At 40.1% G+C, this 18,406-nt stretch overlaps 1 protein-coding gene across 2 annotated transcripts in view; it reads left to right on the top strand.

Moving 5' to 3' along the window:
- Positions 1 to 18,406, top strand: part of TMEM131L (transmembrane 131 like) — a 153,940-nt gene that overhangs the window by 99,416 nt on the left and 36,118 nt on the right. For both annotated transcript variants that reach the window (XM_066386704.1, XM_066386710.1), the window contains exons 8-18: positions 4,072 to 4,149; positions 4,651 to 4,804; positions 6,044 to 6,102; positions 6,429 to 6,537; positions 8,796 to 8,889; positions 9,392 to 9,545; positions 10,399 to 10,569; positions 11,872 to 11,941; positions 13,028 to 13,145; positions 15,441 to 15,582; positions 17,350 to 17,459. In XM_066386704.1, the coding sequence (XP_066242801.1) occupies positions 4,072 to 4,149; positions 4,651 to 4,804; positions 6,044 to 6,102; positions 6,429 to 6,537; positions 8,796 to 8,889; positions 9,392 to 9,545; positions 10,399 to 10,569; positions 11,872 to 11,941; positions 13,028 to 13,145; positions 15,441 to 15,582; positions 17,350 to 17,459 (1,259 nt within the window). The remainder of the gene's footprint in view (positions 1 to 4,071; positions 4,150 to 4,650; positions 4,805 to 6,043; positions 6,103 to 6,428; positions 6,538 to 8,795; positions 8,890 to 9,391; positions 9,546 to 10,398; positions 10,570 to 11,871; positions 11,942 to 13,027; positions 13,146 to 15,440; positions 15,583 to 17,349; positions 17,460 to 18,406) is intronic.

Here is an 18,406-nt window from a genome sequence, read left to right on the forward strand (position 1 = left end):
CTTTTGAAAGTCAAGATTGCAATTGTTCTGTTGTTTGTTTATTTGGGTTTTTTTAAAAAACAAAGACATGAATGTTTAAATTTCTCTTTGACAAAAATTAGCACACTTCAAAGGCAGTTTGGAGGTGCGGGAACTCCCCCTTGTGGGCTTCTGAAATATGTTCTACAGCATGTGAAACAATGTAGTGCTTTATTTCTGTTTTGTTTCCCACTAATAGAAGAATCTCACTTAAAATGGTATGTTATAAATTCATCCATTCAGAAATTTACCAGGTGTGACAACACATTAGATTTTAAATTATGTCAAATCACTGTGCAAATAGGATTGTTAATCAGGTTCAAAAATCATAATTTTGAATTTCTAACATTAGTTCAGTGTTTGAAGAAATGTTTTAGGGAGGCGAATTGCCTTGATGGGGTAAGATCCATGATTAAATTGTTGTAGATTATAAAAACCCAATTTAATTATAAGTGTGTATGTTGAAAGTGTGTTGAAATGGGTTTCTCATTAAACTTTTGAAAGTTTTCGATCAGAAGCACATACCAGTTACCAGGTTTTGATATACTTTTATTTCATACTTAGTGTTTATTATTTTTCTTGCCCTTTCCAAGCAAGCATGTTGCTATATGCCCACTTTTCTCCATGCACTAGCTGTATGTTGAATGCTGACCCCGTGGTAGGCATTGTGGTAAAACCATCAGGCAAGGTGCTTACAGTTTGCTAGGGAAGACAGACCTTGAACAAGTGATCACATTATAATGCGGAGTGTTAAGGAAGGCCAGGTGAAAGGTAAGTAATGGCTTAGCCCAGCTGAGGTGTCGGGAACTCCCTGGGTGGTGTTGAAGCTGGGACCTGAAGGATGAACTGGGTTTAGCTAGGTGGAGGAGCAGGTGGGTCGGAAATGTGGCTTCAAAGCAAAAGATCAGCATATTTAAAGGTTGAAGGCAAAACAGGGCAGAAAGTTGACCCAGGAACCTGAAGCATAAACAAGGAGGTGGAGCCTTGGCTGGTGTATGAGTCTTGTAGCTATCCTGAAGGATTTGGGACTCTGGTCAAACAGGAAATCTTTGAAGGGCTTGAAGCAGATAGTGGCTTGACCTGATTTGCATATTTGTAAACTCTTTTTTTAATTGAATTTATTGGGTTGACATTGATTAATAAAATTATATAGGTTTCAGGTGTACAATTCTATAACACATCATCTGTATGTTGTATTGTGTGTTCACCTGTCAAGTCTCCTTCCGTAACCATTTATCCTTCCTTGACCCTCTTCTGTAAACTCACTCTTGATGGAATATGGAGAGTGGAGTGGAAAGGGCAGAGATGGACACAGGGACACTAGGAGGAGGGATGACACCGCAGCCTACCTGCCTCTGTTTCTCCCTCTGTCCCACGAGGGCAAGGGGTCTATAAACTTTTTCTTCAAAGCCCAAAGGAGGTTCTTACCTCCTTTGCAGGCTGTAGACTTCTGTTGCAAGTATTCAGCTCTGCCATTGTAGCAGGAAAGCAACCGTGGCCAATACACAAGGACTGAGCAAGGCTGTGTTCCAGTCAAACTATTTACAAACACAGGCAGTGGGCTGGATGTGGCCCCCAGGCAGTTTGCTGACCCCTGATCCTTAAGGTATTAGGAATAAGGAGAAGTGAATGGATTCAAGGGCTGTCGAGGAGGTACAACTAGTATAAGTTGGTTTGGGGTTTGTTTCAGGTGGGCAAGTGAGATGGTGAAGCTGGTTTTCAGGTTTCTGGCTGTCCTGGCGGGTTCAGGGGATGCCCCAGCGTTGGTTGGATTTGTGGGTGAACAAAGAGGTCTGAGCTGGAGAAACAAACTTCAGCTTGTCAGAGAGTTCCCCTAGGGAGAGTGAAGAAGGCAAAAGACAAAATCCAAAATAATTCCCAACTCTGGTGGTCACAGGAGGGGAAGAGACAAAAACAAGAGAGAAAAGCCAGAAGACAAATGGTTAATGGTTTTAAATGGGGGAGAAGGGTCAGGCAGAAAGAGCAGTTTCTATTGGCTTTGGATTTGTAACTTTATGAAAGCAATTTCAGAGAAGTGGTGTTTTTTGTTTTTGTTGTTTTGTTGTCTTTGATAGTGGGATTTATTCCCAGAAAGATAATAAAAAATCTCTTTCTTCTTTTTCTTCTTTAAGATTTTATATTCCGTTCACAAACGGTATTTTTCTGTTTAAGTCTAGCAAATACTAGCAATTGCTTTTTAAGAAGAGCTGTTGGTGAATGTTTTCTCCCATTTACAAGCTTGGTTTAAACTCTTTAAATATTTTTACTGCATTTTAAAATATAATCTATTTTTTCCCCAGTACTTTAATTGCCTGAATGACCATTGAAGTAGTTAAAAATGGTTTTTATGTAATGTACTTAGATAATTCTTATAAATCTAACAAATTAAACATAATTAGGGTGATTCTACCTAGTACTAAATCTTCCTGGAGAAAATAGGACAGCCACAATTGAATCACCCAAGGATCTGGGGAATGACTCCTTACTCTGTGGAGGTTTTCTGGTGCTCTGACTGTGGCTGCCAGGTGGAGTGCCTTTCTGTGATGGCTAGGCCTGACCCATTAAACTCAACAACAGAGAAACTCTCACAGGCTGCGCTACCTGACTTTCTGTGCCTTCCGTGCCTGCAGCCCCCTTCCCCACCCAAATGGGGTATTCCTGGATGGGGCTCTGCATTTCCTGTCTTCAAGAAAATTTAGTATAATCTCATGTAACTGTTAAGGTCTTTGTGCTTGATGAAATCCTGCATTCTTTTCATGTACTTTTGTCCCTTCCATTCATAGCTCCTCCACACGTTAAAAATATGACATATGACAGTAATACAGTCATAATAGGGGACTTTAGCATCCTGTTGTCAATAGTGGATAGATCTTCCAGACAGAAAATCAACAAGAAACAGTAGCCTTAAATGACACATTAGACTGGATGGATTTAATTGATATTTTTAGAGCATTTCACCCCAAAGCAGCAGAATAAGCATTTTTTTTTCAAGTGTGCATAGAACCAGCATTATTTACAGTAGCCAAGATATGGAAGCATATTGTAAGTGCCTATGAATGGACGATGGGCTAAATAAGATGTGGTACATATATACAATGGAATATTACTCAGCCATAAAAAGAATTAAATCTTACCATTTGCCACAGCATAGATGGACCTAGCAGATTTTATGCTAAGTGAAATAAGTCTAACAGAGAAAGACAAATATCATATGATTTAACTTATATGTGGAATCTAAAGAATAAAATAAACTAACAAATAAAATAGAAACAGACTCATAGTTACAGAGAACAAACTAATGCTTGCCAGATGGGAAGGGCAGGTATGGAACTGGCTGAAAAAGGTAAAGAGATTAAGAAGTACAAATTGGTAGTTACAAAACAGTCATGAGGATGTGAAGTACAGTATAGGGAATATTGTCAATAATATTGTAAAAACTGTGTGGTGCCAGTTGGATACTAGACTTATTGGATCACTTTTTACATTATATCAACTGTCTAACCACTGCACATATACCTGAAAGCAATATAAAATAATATTGAATGTCAATTGTAATTGAAAAAATTTTTAAATGATATCCAGTTGAATTTTGACTATCTCTTATAGTTTTGTCAAAGCTTTTAAAGTCGTTCTGCAGATGGAAGGCAGACATATGAACAGTTTAATTGATTCAGTGAACCTACTTAAAATAAAGTCGATTCCTATGTTGAAATGAAGTGTTCAGAAAGTATAAAAGATGCCAAACTGCAGTGTTCCTGTATATGTTTGGAACATATTTATCTGCTTATTGCTGTAGTCGGAATTTTCATGTTGCCCAAAGAGAGAGCTTATGATTTTCATTAGAATGTAAACTTAATGACAGAACACATTTTCCTGTTTTATTCACTGTTGTATTTCCAGTAAATAGAATAATACTCAGCATTTAGCAGATACTGAAATATTTGTTGAATGAGTAAATGTAGTTTCTGAATAGATGATAGATGATCTACCATTAATGCTAGATTGAGTTTTTTGCTTTCTTTTAAGTTTTTTTCCCTTCTTTTCTTTTTTTAGGCAGAAACCACTAATACTAGCCTCTTGCAGGTGCAACTGGAATGCAGTTTACACAATAAAGTGTGTCAGCGATTAAAGGTAAAATGAAAAATGTAGTGTTTTCTTCCTGCCTTTCTTCCTGCCTCTTTGCTTGAATATCAGAAATAAAACCTGAAACCTATGTACTTTTATTGATCAATGTCACCCCATTAAATTAATTTCTAAACTAATATAAAAGAAAAAGAAAAAAATAAAATTGCCCAGTGCCTGGCCAGATGGCTCAGTGGATGAAGCATTATTCCAGTGCACTGAAGTCATGGGTTTGATCTCCGGTCAGGGCACGTACGAGAAGCAATTAATGAGTGCACAACTAAACTAAATGGAACAACTAAGTGGAACAACGAGTTGATGTTTATTTCTCTTTCTCTCTTCCTGCCCCCTAAATCAATGAAAAAATTAAAAATGAATAAGTAAAACAGCCCATTCTGTTCTCAGAAATATACATGTCCTTCCCATAAGTGCTTTTCTCCCCTAAAATTTGAGATCACAAACTTCTGACAATCCTTTGTTTTTCCTTTTTTTATATTCCTCCAACCTCAGAGTTGTTATCTAGAATCCGATGATGTTTTACGGCTACAAATGAGCATAATTTTAACAATGGAAAACTCCTCCAAAGAATTTGAACAAAACACACAAGATTTGTTAGATCATCTTTCTATTATATATGTAGCTACAGATAAATCTGAGACCTCAGGTAAGGTAGAATCTTTTAAAATTATCATGGGACTGTATTATGATTCACCTGCATCATCACTCTATGCAGGGGTCCCCAAACTTTTTATACAGGGGGCCAGTTCACTGTCCCTCAGACCATTGGAGGGCCGCCACATACAGTGCTCCTCTCACTGACCACCAGTGAAAGAGGTGCCCCTTCCGGAAGTGTGGAGGGGGCTGGATAAATGGCCTCAGGGTGCCGCAGTTTGGGGACGCCTGCTAGCTTTTATGTATAGATTGTGTTGTTGCAATCCAACGCAGAGAGCCTCTGCTTTCATTATTAAGAGATTGTAATAGTAGCTGCTTCTCAATCTGCAGCTGCTGGTAAATTTTTGGAGTAAATTAAGAGGTAAACGCGAACTATTCTGTTTCCTTGAGAATAAGAGTATCTGGAAACAAATTAAATGGGCACAGCATTCTAATGTGTGTGTGTGTGTGTGTGTGTGTGTGTATGTATGTGTATACACACACACACTCACAAAGTATTTGAAGTCTTGTGTCTCTAGTTTCAGTTTTACTGACATGCAGAACCTCAACTGACCAAATCATGCTGTTTTGTATTTTTTTAATAGTTGGTGGGATACTGGTTGTTCCTGGATGCCTGATAAGTTAAAGTAGTATGAATTTCAGTGTCCATTCTGTGAGTTTTATTTTTGAAAACGTGTGTCCTACTTACCAGAAATAACCTAGTTCATCAATTTGTGTTTCTAAGAACCTCTGTTGGAGACACATATTATGTGACCCGTGACCTTTATAATGTAGGATTTGCTATTATCCATTGGTTGTCAAGATTGTTTTGGTACATACATATTCAGAGAAAGAAATGGCACCATTTCAAACATTACTTACTCTCCAGTCCTCAGACTTGGTTGTAGTAATAATTATTCAACAAGTGAGCTTTTCTGTCCTCGAGTTCCTAGTTTTCGGTGATTCTCAGAATGGCCAGATAGACATCAGTGGTTGCACACACAGGAGCAGTGGTCTGACCCTAAACTCAGGCTTTTTCTCGCAGTAATAATATATCATTTAGAGAGCCTGTGTTGCTAGGTCAGTCTTTTTGTGAGGAAACTCTTTCTTGTGCATTAAAAGAGTACTCTGCAAAAATAGCTCCCCGTGTCAATTGCGGTATTGAAAACTATGTTTTTTAGAGAAATGTATAATGTGTGAGAATGATATTGGCTTTTTGTCTTAATTTCATCACTCTGACTCTTTTGGACAGATGATTCGGCTGTCAATATGTATATATTACATTCAGGAAACAGCCTTATATGGATACAGGTAATTATAAATGCTCACAGTGTTAAACTTACAAGTATGTATTTAATTGCAGAATATGAGAATGTGTTAGGAATAGAAACAAACACACTTGTATCTGTTCTCTTTTGCTTCAATTGAAACCCATGTTCTCTTGCTTGAACCCATATTTGGATGAAGGCGGTCAGCATGCCCCGCCCCCTTTCTTATTGTTATTGACACATCTGTCCATCTGCTGAGCAGTGGCTGTGTGTCAGTCTGAGCCCCTTAGTTATTTAGCAGGATTGATTCAGATCAGATAAAGCAGTTGCCTAGCCAAGAGTGGTCATGTGGATATTTTGTTGTTACAGGACGTCCATCATTTCTCCCAGAGAGATGCTCTGTCCCTGCAGTTTGAACCGGTACTCCTGCCTTCTTCTACAACAAACTTTACGAAAATTGCCTCTTTTACTTGCAAAGGTACAGATTTTAAAAAATCCTGGAGGTTGTCTTTTTTATTTTTGTTACTGATGGCAGTTCCTTCTGTGAAATGACTGACAAGCCCAGTTAGGCACAGTTTTAAGAGGGTGGGTTTGCTTCTGTGCCTTAGCCTTCCTCATGCCAAGAGAGCAGGCTGGAGAAGATGGCTGTCGCTCCACTGATATTCTGCCACACACGGAGGATTCTGAGTTTAAAGTGTGACTCAGTGGGTGATTTGAAAGACCAGAATGGGGCCCTGGCCATTTTACTTAGTGCATAGAGCATTGGCCTAGCATGTGGATGTCCTGGGTTCTATCCCTGGGCAGGACACACAGGAGAAGCGACTATCTGTTTCCCCTTTCCCCCTCCTCCTTCTCTTTCTATTCTCCTCTTGCAGCCAGTGGTTTGATTGGTTCGGTGTTGGCCCCAGGCACTGAGGATAGCTCAGTTGATTAGAGCATTGGCCCCAGATGGGGTTGCTGGGTGGATCCTGGTCAGGGTGTATGTGGGAGGCTGTCTCTCTATCTCCCCTCCTCTCACTGAAAGGGAGGGAGGGAGGGAGGGAGGGAGGAAGGGAGGAAGGGAGGAAAGGAAGGAAAGGAAGGAAAGGAAGGAAGGAAAGGAAGGAAGGAAAGGAAGGAAGGAAGGAAAGGAAGGAAAGGAAGGAAAGGAAGGAAGGAAAGGAAGGAAAGGAAGGAAAGGAAGGCTAGAATGGAAATGTGTTTGGAGTTGCTCCTCTGACAGGGAGAGAGGCTGCTGCGGGTTTTGATTCTTGTGTAGAGTGATAGGCAGAGGGTCGAGTGAGCACAAACCCAGTTTGATCTTCTGGCTCTTCCTTATAGTTAGGAAGATTGCTGTAAAGAAATGCAAATGGGTCTTAAACATGAAAACATGTCAGTTACAGTGAAAGAAACATTAATTTAAAGCAACAAGTGAGATGTAATTTATTTCTTAGATTGATAAAATTAAAAATGGTTGTTAATATTCTGTGTTGGTAATGATTAGGGAAAAAACATTTGTGTTTCTGACAAGAATATACATTGATACGGGGCTTTTTTTTTTTGGAGGGAATATTGGCAGTCTGTGAAAATTTAAAATGCCTATATGTGCTCTTCTATCCTTAATTCTACTTCTAGGAACTTTTCTACAGATATACTGGATAAATTGTGGCTCATCTACAGGGGTATAGTCAGTAGTTATTAAAAAGCACACAATGACATGTAATGCAGCATCGTGTATATATTAATTAGGGTTTTTACGGGTCTGTGTGCTTGCCTGTGCAGTAGGACAACTGAAAGGATGCTCAAATCTGTTAGCAGCTGAGATAAGATAATTGGGAAGTCACGGGTGAAAGGTAGATTTTATTTTCACATTTTTTTGTTCATCTTAGAATTTTTGTTTTTTGGATCAAACAGACAGCTTAAAAAAAAAAGAGTTCGGTATTAGTATTAGAGTTAAGAATACTAGTAATTTAATATTATGCCCTAGCAGCTTACTGTTTTGATAAAGTGGTGGTGTTATGAAATGCATTTCTCCCCTGACTGGGAAGCTCCTTCCTGTCATGGAGGCTGTGTTTCTGTCTGCTCCTGCCTCTCCATGCTCCTCCTCACCCCACCCAGCTGAGCTCCATTCGTCACCCTGTCATCTCAGGCAGACCTAAGGGCTTTACTCTTACTTGCCATGAATACAGATCTTTGCAAAAAGAAAGCCACAAAGCATTGACGTTTTTCCCCTAAAGAAGAAGTGAGAGGTTGGTGTATAAAAGGGGGGTGGCATGGGGTGGAGTGGCAGACACCCTGAGTTAGATTATTAGCAGCAAGCCAGTGAAGAAAAAAGATAGTGTTTGAGGAAGGATTGTTTTACCATTATGGCTGATGCATGATTTTAATGGAGACAGAAAACATGAAGTAATTAAAAGGTTATAAATAACACATATATTCCTTCCTTCCTTCCTTCCTTCCTTCCTTCCTTCCTTCCTTCCTTCCTTCCTTCCTTCCTTCCTTCCTTCCTTCCTTCCTTCCTTCCTTCCTTCCTTCCTTCCTTCCTTCCTTCCTTCCTTCCTCCCTCCCTCCCTCCCTCCCTCCCTCCCTCCCTCCCTCCCTCCCTCCTTCCCTTCCCTTCCTCGTTCCTTCCCTCCTTTCCTCCCTCCCTTCCTCCCTTCCTTCCTCCCTTCCTCTCCTGGTTAGGTGTAGCAAAAAAAAAAGAAAAAAGAAAAAGATACTGATACTTCCCATTTATTTTTTTCTACCTGAAAACAGCTGTATCATGTGACAGTGGAATGCAAGAGGTCGTGAAGAAAACAAAAAACACTCCAACACTAAAAGCATGCCTCTCCTCTCCCGTGGTTCCGGGGTAGGTTAATCCCACTTTCCCTGAAATCATAAGGGTTTTCTTTTTGTTTGTGTTTGTTTAGAAATGATTTAAAAGTAGAACGAAGACTTGTGTGATTCTCTGGGCTTGCCTTCCATGCATTAACCCTGCTGACAAACAGAGAAAAGGTCGTTTGCAGAATGGGACAGCGGAAGCTGAATGATTCAGATCACGAAACAGGTTCTGGGCCAGTGCAGGAGAAGGAATCCCCCCGCCGTCTTTCTCAGTTACATCAGCATCCTGGGTTTGCCCTAGCGGCCTCTGTGAGCTGTCTTGGTTGTGGCCCTGTCATTTCTGCACTGACTTTCAGATGCTCAACCTGTGGGAAAGAAGGTTGAAGAAGGTGATCTGTAAGGTCGTTCCCAGTGTAACATCCATTCCCTGACGTCGTATGATGTGACTCTTCTTGAAATTAGAGGCTCATTTGAGTACCGAAGGTTGTGTTACACTCAGGGCTGATAACATGCACATGCTGTGTTCACAGGTATTTTAGAATGGACTCTGCTGCAGCCCAGTTCCACCTAGAGACCCACGAGAACACATCGGGAGTTTGGACAATGTGGTACCTCAACCATTTTGACCGTAGTGTTGTATTAAACGAGGTGTTTGTTTCCAAGGAGGCCAGGCACCTTTTGAAGGTATATAGGGTATTTTTACTAAAGTTTTAGCATATTTTCATTTTTGTTTATGGTCAGATACTATGTAATTAATATTTACAAAAGTTAGTATTTACTTACCAATTTTATTTTTTATGTTTATTTTTTTGTGTGTGTGACAGAGACAGAGAGGGAGTCAGAGAGAGAGACAAATAGGGAGGAATGGAGAGAGATGAGAAGCATCAATTCTTCATTGCAGCTCCTTTAGTTGCTCATTGACTGCTTTCTCATATATGCGTTGACCAGGGTGGGTGGGGGCTACAGGAGAGCAAGTGACCCCTTGCTCAAGCCGGCGACCTCAGGGTTTTGAAACTGGGTCCTCCACATCCCAGTCCAATTGCTCTATCCACTGTGCCACCACCTAGTCAGGCTTACTTACCAATTGTAAAGCAAGTATTCTTTTAACATTTTCAGAATTACTTCTCGGAACTCTGCCTCTTTTTAAAACTATTATTCAAGGAGCTCAAAGGGATCAGGTTATATTCTTTTAGAGATATTTGCTCTTACCATTATTTAAAATTTTTATAATATGTAATTTATACTAAGACTCTATTTAGTAAAAATAAGCCAGGCTCATGATAAAAATTGTTTATTGCAAAATACCACCTATGAAAATGACAAGATTACGTTTGTGAAGTTTATAAACAGTTGCATATTAAACATTATTTGGAGCCTATCATTGATATAAAATATTTCAATTTTGACCTGGAAATAATTATATTTCTCAAAGTATAAATCCACTTTTGTATCATACTTTATAATGATTTTAATGATAAAGTGTTAGTTGTTAATTACAGTGTTAGGAAAGTAATTTCTCTTGCTTCTTTTTTTTTAGATTCTGAATTTCACTGGCCCTTTATTTCTACCTCCAGGCTGTTGGGATATATTTTCTTTGAAACTTGCTGTTAAAGACATTGCCATAAATCTATTCAGCAATGTATTTTTGACTACAAACATAGGTGCCATTTTCGCAATACCTCTACAGATTTACTCTGCACCGACCAAGGTATTGTTTACAAAACTATCTATGTATTATAATTTGCTGTTGTGATTACTGTTTCTTTTTTATTAATGTACAGTGCTTGGGTTTATTGACTAAGTTAAGCTCATGTTCTTTAAGGCTATTACCAGGCCAGTCATAGATGGTGAGTTGTTTAGATGTGGACATCTTTATTTGGAAAGAGTTAATGAACTATTTTTCATTAAGTAATTTGAGGTTCCTGAATGAAATAGGCATCACAAGAAGATTGACTTCAGTTTCATTTATTTCCAAAATTTGTGGGGCAAGGAATGTGTGCTTGCTATAGAAAATACAGTTGAGCTCTTAGCATATGCTTATAATGACTTCAAATAAATGAGCTGGTTAAATGCTTTATTTAGACCTCTGGTAAGTGACTCTCAGTTGCTTTGAATTTTATTACTGGACTAAATCTAAAGCCTGAAAGGGTTCACAATTAAGAAAATGCTTTCTAAAATCTGGGTAAATGGTAGTTAATTTAGATCTTAAACATGTCTCATTCTTTTCTTAATGTTTCTTTCTTTTTATTTAGTTGCTGTTATTGCTTCTTTTTGATCCAAGCTATTCTGTATAATGCTGGGTTCTAATTTTTCACTATGAGACATTCATGCAACCATCTTTATGATTTTTCTCACTTATTAGCATTGGTGTTTCATAGCTAGAAATGCCTCATGTTTAGCTATGAGCCTAAAGATAGGACTTCACAAAACTCAACAAAATATAAGGTTAATTCCATTCGTCCATATTTTGAGCAGAGAAGATTTCTTAGAAATTTTCCTTTTTTTAATCATGAGATGTTTATAAGGAGAGGACTATGGGAGGAAGCAGACCAGGTGTCAGGTATGTGTGGAGGTAGCAAGTGTGTGCTTTTCTTGCCTGTGGGAAATGGGACATTAATTTGAATGTCCTGAGTATTTTAGGATTTACCATAGATTGGTATATTGTGTCTCTGAATATTTGAGTACAGTTGTTGTTTTTTTAAACCTACTAAGCTGACACAAATTTCATCTTTAATTCAGAAGGTAGTTTGGTGTCTTTTAGGCCCAAATGTTGTCACTGTGGATATTGATTATTGATTTGAATCCACTGTGGTGATCTTCCCTCTGAGAGATAGTTTAGAGTTCTCATTCAAGGACAAAGAAGCCAAGAAATCACTGTCTAGTGGTTTAGCTTCTGGTTAAATGAAGTTCACAGAGGTGGAGGCCAATGTCTGCTTTGCATTTGAGTGCATTAGGATTTTTATGTTTAGTGCTGTGTTTTAAGTTATTCATATATTACTTTTCAATCTAGGAAGGGAGTCTGGGTTTTGAAGTGATAGCACATTGTGGCATGCATTATTTCATGGGAAAATCAAAAGCAGGTAAGTATTTTGCCCTTAGGCTTTCTGTAGAACTCTAGTTGGGGGTTGGGTGGGAAGTAGTGAGGAAAATTAGTGTTTGTAGATGGAATAATTAGTCCTGTGAACATCGTTGCATCATATTCTCGTTTTAAAGGGCATGATGCCCAAGAGAATGACATTAAATTGTCAAGAATCCTCCAAAAACCTCCTGAAGCCCTTGTGTAAGTAATACCCCTCTAGTAGCTAGTCCTTTTTAAAGGATTTTTTAAAACATTGTTTGATCATCCTAGCAACCTTGACACCAAGAAAATTTGGAAGATTCTTTAAAAAACAGGGGGGGGGGGTTTGACTAGAAGTTATTAAAAATAATTTGGACTTGCATATGGAGACTTTAGTTAAGAGCATAGACATCTTAAGGGGGTGCTAGTTCTTGTGTGAGACCAAAGGCCAGCCTGTTGCCGTGGAAGCTGTTTCTAGTTTGTTCCCGCCTTTTGATTTATTTAAATATTAAGTCTAAGGAAAGTATTATAGCGCAGAGGTTTCTTTGGGGGAGATTCCCAGTTTTTACCCTGATAGACTCTTTAGCACAGACAAGACAGAATAGGTGACAGAATAGGTAAGCAGAGAGGGTGAGCTGAGGAAGAGACCAGTTTATAAGTGTAAATATGCACCTTCTCCAGGCAGAGCCCCTGGTCTCCGCCGTCTTTTGAGGATTTGTTCACCGGCATCCCACAGAGTAACCCGAAAGAATTTGCACATCATGCCCATTTACTCGGAAGCAGTTTTTAGCCTTTTAGATTTAAAGCTGTTAAAAATGTTCTGAGAGTCATTTTAACTTGTCTCAGGCTGTATTCATGAGCCATGTGTCTTTTCTGTTACGATCTTTACATAATTTGATTTAGTTTTGTTTTATACATGTTTGTTTGATTTGATGTATCATTTGCCATTGAGTTGGAGGGGCTTTTAGTAAAGCAGTCTGAGGAGAGCAGCATATATTCACTTGGCAGTCCTCTCAGTTTGAGAAGTAGAACAGCCAGTCTTGACAGAGTTGACTAATTGAATTATGTTTCCTGGAAAGGTAAATACTATATCTGACCTAACTTTTAGAAAATCCTCATTGGGAAGGGAGCCTTTCTCTGGACCGGTCTACCTGGGACGTGGATTTCGAACTTGCAAACAAATTGTATGAAAGATGGAAGAAATTAAAAAATGGTGATGTCTGCAAGTAAGTCTTCACCTTCATTTCTTCTGTTCAACATTAAGGAGACACAATTGCATACTACTTTGTTGAAATTGTAATACTAAATTTTTAATAATTTATATTTCTCTCTAGCTTTTTATTTCGACAAATTTATTTTTTAAAATTTTTTTAAGAAAGAGAGAAGAGAGAGGCATTAATTTGTTGTTCTGTTTATTTACGCAGTCATTGGTTGTTTCTCGTATGTGCCCTGACCAGAGATTGAACCCACAATCTTGGCATATCAGGCCAATGCTGTAACCAACTGAGCAACCCAGCCAGGGCCTTGACAAATTTCAGGTCTCAGAAGAGTTGAAAGGATAGTGCAGTGGATACTCAAATATTGTATTTGGAGTCATCAGTTGTTCACATCTTCATTTGCTTTATTTCTCTTTCTACATCTGTATCTGTGCGTGTGTATTTTTGTTTGAATTTTGCTGAGTCATTTGAAGGTAAGCTATAGATATCATGATACTTCAACCCTCAATACTTTACTAAGAAATACTTTATTTCCTAAGGTGACTATTCTGGGACATATAACTACACTACCATTACATACCCAACAAACTTAACATTGCTCCAGTTAGGCTAATATTTATTCAGTCTATATTCAAGTTTCAACAGTTCACCCAGAAATAGCCATTGTAGCTGTATTTTTCCTTTTTTAAAATCCAAGATTTGTTCCAGGATCATGCTTTACATTTGGCTGTCATGTTTCCTTAACTTCTTTAGAATAATGTCTCCACCTTTCTTCATTTTTCATAATGTCCACATTTTAGAGTCCTAGCCTAAGTAGCTTATAGAATATTCAATACTTTGGATTTTGTTTTTATTGCTTCCTCAAGTTTACATTCTTGTTAAACATTTTTAGAATAAGTCCTAATTACTGGGCTGATCTTATGTCTTTATCATTGCATCACCCCAAGAGGGACATCAATGTCAATGTGCCCCAGTATTGACATCGCTAATTTGAGTCATCTGACTCTGTTGTATGTGTGACAGATTTTTCTCCATTGTAGATACATTTTTTCTTTTGCAATTAATAAATATGGATATGATAATTAGATATCACATATATTTCCTGTTCCCTAAAAATGTTTTACCCATGATTTTAGCATCCATTGATAATTCTTATCCTAATTAGTTGTTAGATTGATGGCTGTAAAATAATGATGTTTCTAATTATTTTCCTCACTTTGACTTTTTTTTTTTTCAGAGAGAGAGTCAGAGAGAGGGATAGATAGGGACAGACAGACAGGAACGGAGAGAGATGAGAAGCATCAATCATCAGTTTTTCATTGCTACACCTTAGTTGTTCATTGATTGCTTTCTCATATGTGCCTTGACCGTGGGCCTTCAGCAGACCGAGTAACCCCTTGCTCGAGTCAGCGACCTTGGGTCCAAGCTGGTGAACTTTGCTCAAACCAGATGAGCCCGCACTCAAGCTGGTGACCTTGGAGTCTTGAACTTGGGTCCTCCTCATCCCAGTCCGACACTCTATCCACTGCGCCACCGCCTGGTCAGGCTCACTTTGACTTTTTTTGAGCACCACTGTGGATTCTTTGGTTATTACTACCGTTACCATCGTTAGTATTTTTTTTTTTTTTGTATTTTTCTGAAGCTGGAAACGGGGAGAGACAGTCAGACAGACTCCCGCATGCGCCCGACCGGGATCCACCCGGCACGCCCACCAGGGGCGACGCTCTGCCCACCAGGGGGCGATGCTCTGCCCCTCCGGGGCTTCGCTCTGTCACAACCAGAGCCACTCTAGCGCCTGGGGCAGAGGCCAAGGAGCCATCCCCAGCGCCCGAGCCATCTCTGCTCCAATGGAGCCTCGGCTGCAGGAGGGGAAGAGAGAGACAGAAAGGAAGGAGAGGGGGAGGGGTGGAGAAGCAGATGGGCGCTTCTCCTGTGTGCCCTGGCCGGGAATCGAACCCGGGACTTCTGCATGCTAGGCCGATGCTCTACCACTGAGCCAACCGGCCAGGGCCCATCGTTAGTATTTTTGATGCCAAATTGTGCCGGATGTGGCTGATGGGAGCCCCTTCAGGCCAGCTTATGGGTCCCTTTGACATGTTCCCATCACTTTTTGAGCACTTCCTTGTTTTGTTGTAACACAGAATGTTCCAGAATCATCTTGTCTTTCTCTTCCCCACCCAGAATAAATTGTTTCTTCTAAGACCTCTTGTTCTTTGGAGTGGGAGCGGTATATTTAGTGATTTTTCTCTTTTTTTATGTCAAAATTGGTTTTCATGATAATATCTTTCTTTGTAAATTACACAGGAGGAATGTTTTAGGAATGACTCAGTTTGCCCACTTGAAGAAATCCAGGGAGTCAGAATCCTTTGTTTTCTCTCTGCCTCGTTTGATCACAGAGCCGGACCTTGTGTTAAACTTCAGCGCGACCGCCCTTAGGAACAGCGTGGTGAGGATTCTGAGTCCTTTAACCTCTTTGTCAGTGTCAACCCCATCTCTTAGGTTTTTAAATTATCAGAGTCTTTCTACCTTGAGACTATTGTTTCAGAACCACATTAATTTTAAATGACACATATGCCATCGGTGCTTAGTAGGGAGATATCAGAAGGGCAAAACAAGGAATAAAACTCTAAACAGACTGAAAGTGTGAAGAACAAATTATTTTATGAAATTTGTGTCCAGTTCGAAATCTTTTCAGTTAAGTATTGAAGTGCACACAACAGAAGATATTGACTAATGCCGGCTTTCTTTTTTTTTTTTTTGTATTTTTCTGAAGTTGGAAACGGGGAGGCAGTCAGATAGACTCTCACATGCGCCCGACCGGGATCCACCCGGCATGCCCACCAGGGGACGATGCTCTGCCCATCTGGGGCATCACTTTGTTGTGGTAGGAGCCATTCTAGTGCCTGAGGCAGAGGTCATGGAGCCGTCCTCAGCACCCGGGCCATCTTTGCTCCAATGGAGCCTTGGCTGCGGGAGGGGAAGAGAGAGACAGAGAGGAAGGAGAGGGGAAGGGGTGGAGAAGCAGATGGGCGCTTCTCCTGTGTGCCCTGGCTGGGAATCGAATCCAGGACTCCTGCACACCAGGCCGACGCTCTACCACTGAGCCTGCTGGCTAGGTCCTAATGCCGGCTTGAATAGCAGTTAGTTTCATAATGAGAAACTCACCGGAGAGGAGTCCAAAGCTGGTCAGGTGGCTCAGAGATGCTACCCCAAAACCCAGGCTCTTTCTGCCTGTTCACTCTCCATCCTTTGCGTGTGGGCTTCCTTCCTTGGGTGTGTTTCTCTCATTGACGACGGTGGTAACAGACAGGGCAAAGGGAAAGGAGTGACACCAGCAGACTTCCATTTATGTCTCCTAAGCCTCATTGCCAAACACGTACCTCACATGATGATCTGAGTAATAATTTACACTTCATCACTCATTGGGTTTCTCAGGGATGACATTCTAAGACTGGGCGAGGGGAAGGGTATAGAGGGATAAATGGTAGTGGACACAGACTTGACTTTGGGTGGTGAACACATGGTGCAGCACACAGATGATTGACTATAGAATTGTGCAAATGACACCTGTATAATCTTGTTAACCAGTGTTACCCCAATACATTTAACAAAAATAATAAAATAAATATAAGTAAATTATTCTAGATAGCCAACATTTTTTAAAATTTTTGAAATAATTTTAACATAGAAGCAAGTTTCAAGAATACCAAGAATGTCCAGTTGCCCTTCACAGAGACTCAGTTTATTCATGTTTGCCACACTTGCTTTATCAGTCCTCTGATAAAGGACTGATTACTTCAGGGTAAACTTCCTAGGAACAAGAGTATTTGATATACCAGAGTATACTTATCAGAATTAGAAAATGTAACATTAATCATAATAATGTTATCTAATCTGCAGTCTCTATTCAAAATCTCCCAATTATCCCACTGATATATTTCATACCAACTTCTTCCCCCTTGGTTTGCATCCAATGCTCGGTCCTACATTGCACGGTCAGAGCTTTCTCATTTCCTTTCATCTTCCTCAGCCTGTCTTTGTCTTTCATGGCGTAGACATTCTTGAGATGTGCAGGCCATTTATTTTCAAGACTCAGTTTGACTTGTGCGAAGGCTTCCTGTGAGTGGGTGCAGGCTATGCAGTGTTCCGCAGGAATCCTGCTGGGGTGCGGCCGTGTCTGTCCTGGGTGTTGATTTTCCTTTCCTATATCCAGGTGAAGTACTTTGTGGTGAAGAACCCTTCCTCTCTGCCAGTCTCCTTGCAGCTGCTGCCTCTCTCCTTGTATCCTAAGCCCGAAGCGGCGGTGCGTCTGCTGAATAAATGGTAAAGCTCCAATTGGTGAAGACTTTGTGACGGGTGGTTTGGGAAACGTAGTTCAGACTCGGAATTGTTTCAGGTCCTTTCTGGTTTTCACCCGACCCGAATGTGGATGTCCACAGTGTTACTGTTAATAATATGTACCTCGGGCACCAGCTCCTTGGCGCCTGTACCTTGTTGGGAATGACCAGTTCTGTTTGTTTTCAGGGTTACTGTGTCAGGTTCTTCCCGGCAGAATATTCCTTTCTTGGTCAGGGAACCTTTACAGTCATGATTTTCCACAAGTAACTCCTAAATTTTAGAATCTGAATCCAACAGTGATCTCTAGATGATTACTGTGATCACGTAAGAACTGAGTTTAGTGTGTTAATATATTTTAATCTAGTGCAGTTAAACAAGATAAGATGACGACACTGTTAGTTCATATCTGTTCTATCTGATTTTTGCACAATCACAGTTTTGCTTAGAACGCTGCCTCTTTTAGGCTCAGAAGGATCTCCCCTTATCCCCAGGGTTTTCAACTTCAGTACTATGGATGTTTTGATTCTCTGCCCCATGGGGAGTGGAGGGACTCTTCTGTGCTTGGAGGGCTGTCGAGCAGCATCTCTGACTTCTACCAGGTAGATAGATACCAGTAGGACCTCCCCAGCTGTGACAACCCAAAATATTTCTAGACATTGCCAAATGTCCACTGGAGATTAAACTGGGAGATGATATTACCCTTGGTTGAGAGTCACTTCCTGTCAGGTTCCATAGCTCTGAACCATTTGCAGAAAAGGAATTCCTTCACACTTTGAGCTTTTGTCACCGTATGCTTCTTTACATTCCCATTCCGTGCTGCCAGCGGCATTGACGTGCATGCCAGGCACCATGTTGGGAGGCTGGGACAGTCATGTCTGTGTGCAAATACATGTGCTCACATAGGCAAATATATGTGTGCACACACGTTTTAT

The sequence above is a fragment of the Saccopteryx leptura genome, chromosome 1 (genome assembly GCF_036850995.1).
Source record: "Saccopteryx leptura isolate mSacLep1 chromosome 1, mSacLep1_pri_phased_curated, whole genome shotgun sequence".
NCBI classification, from domain to species: domain Eukaryota; kingdom Metazoa; phylum Chordata; class Mammalia; order Chiroptera; family Emballonuridae; genus Saccopteryx; species Saccopteryx leptura.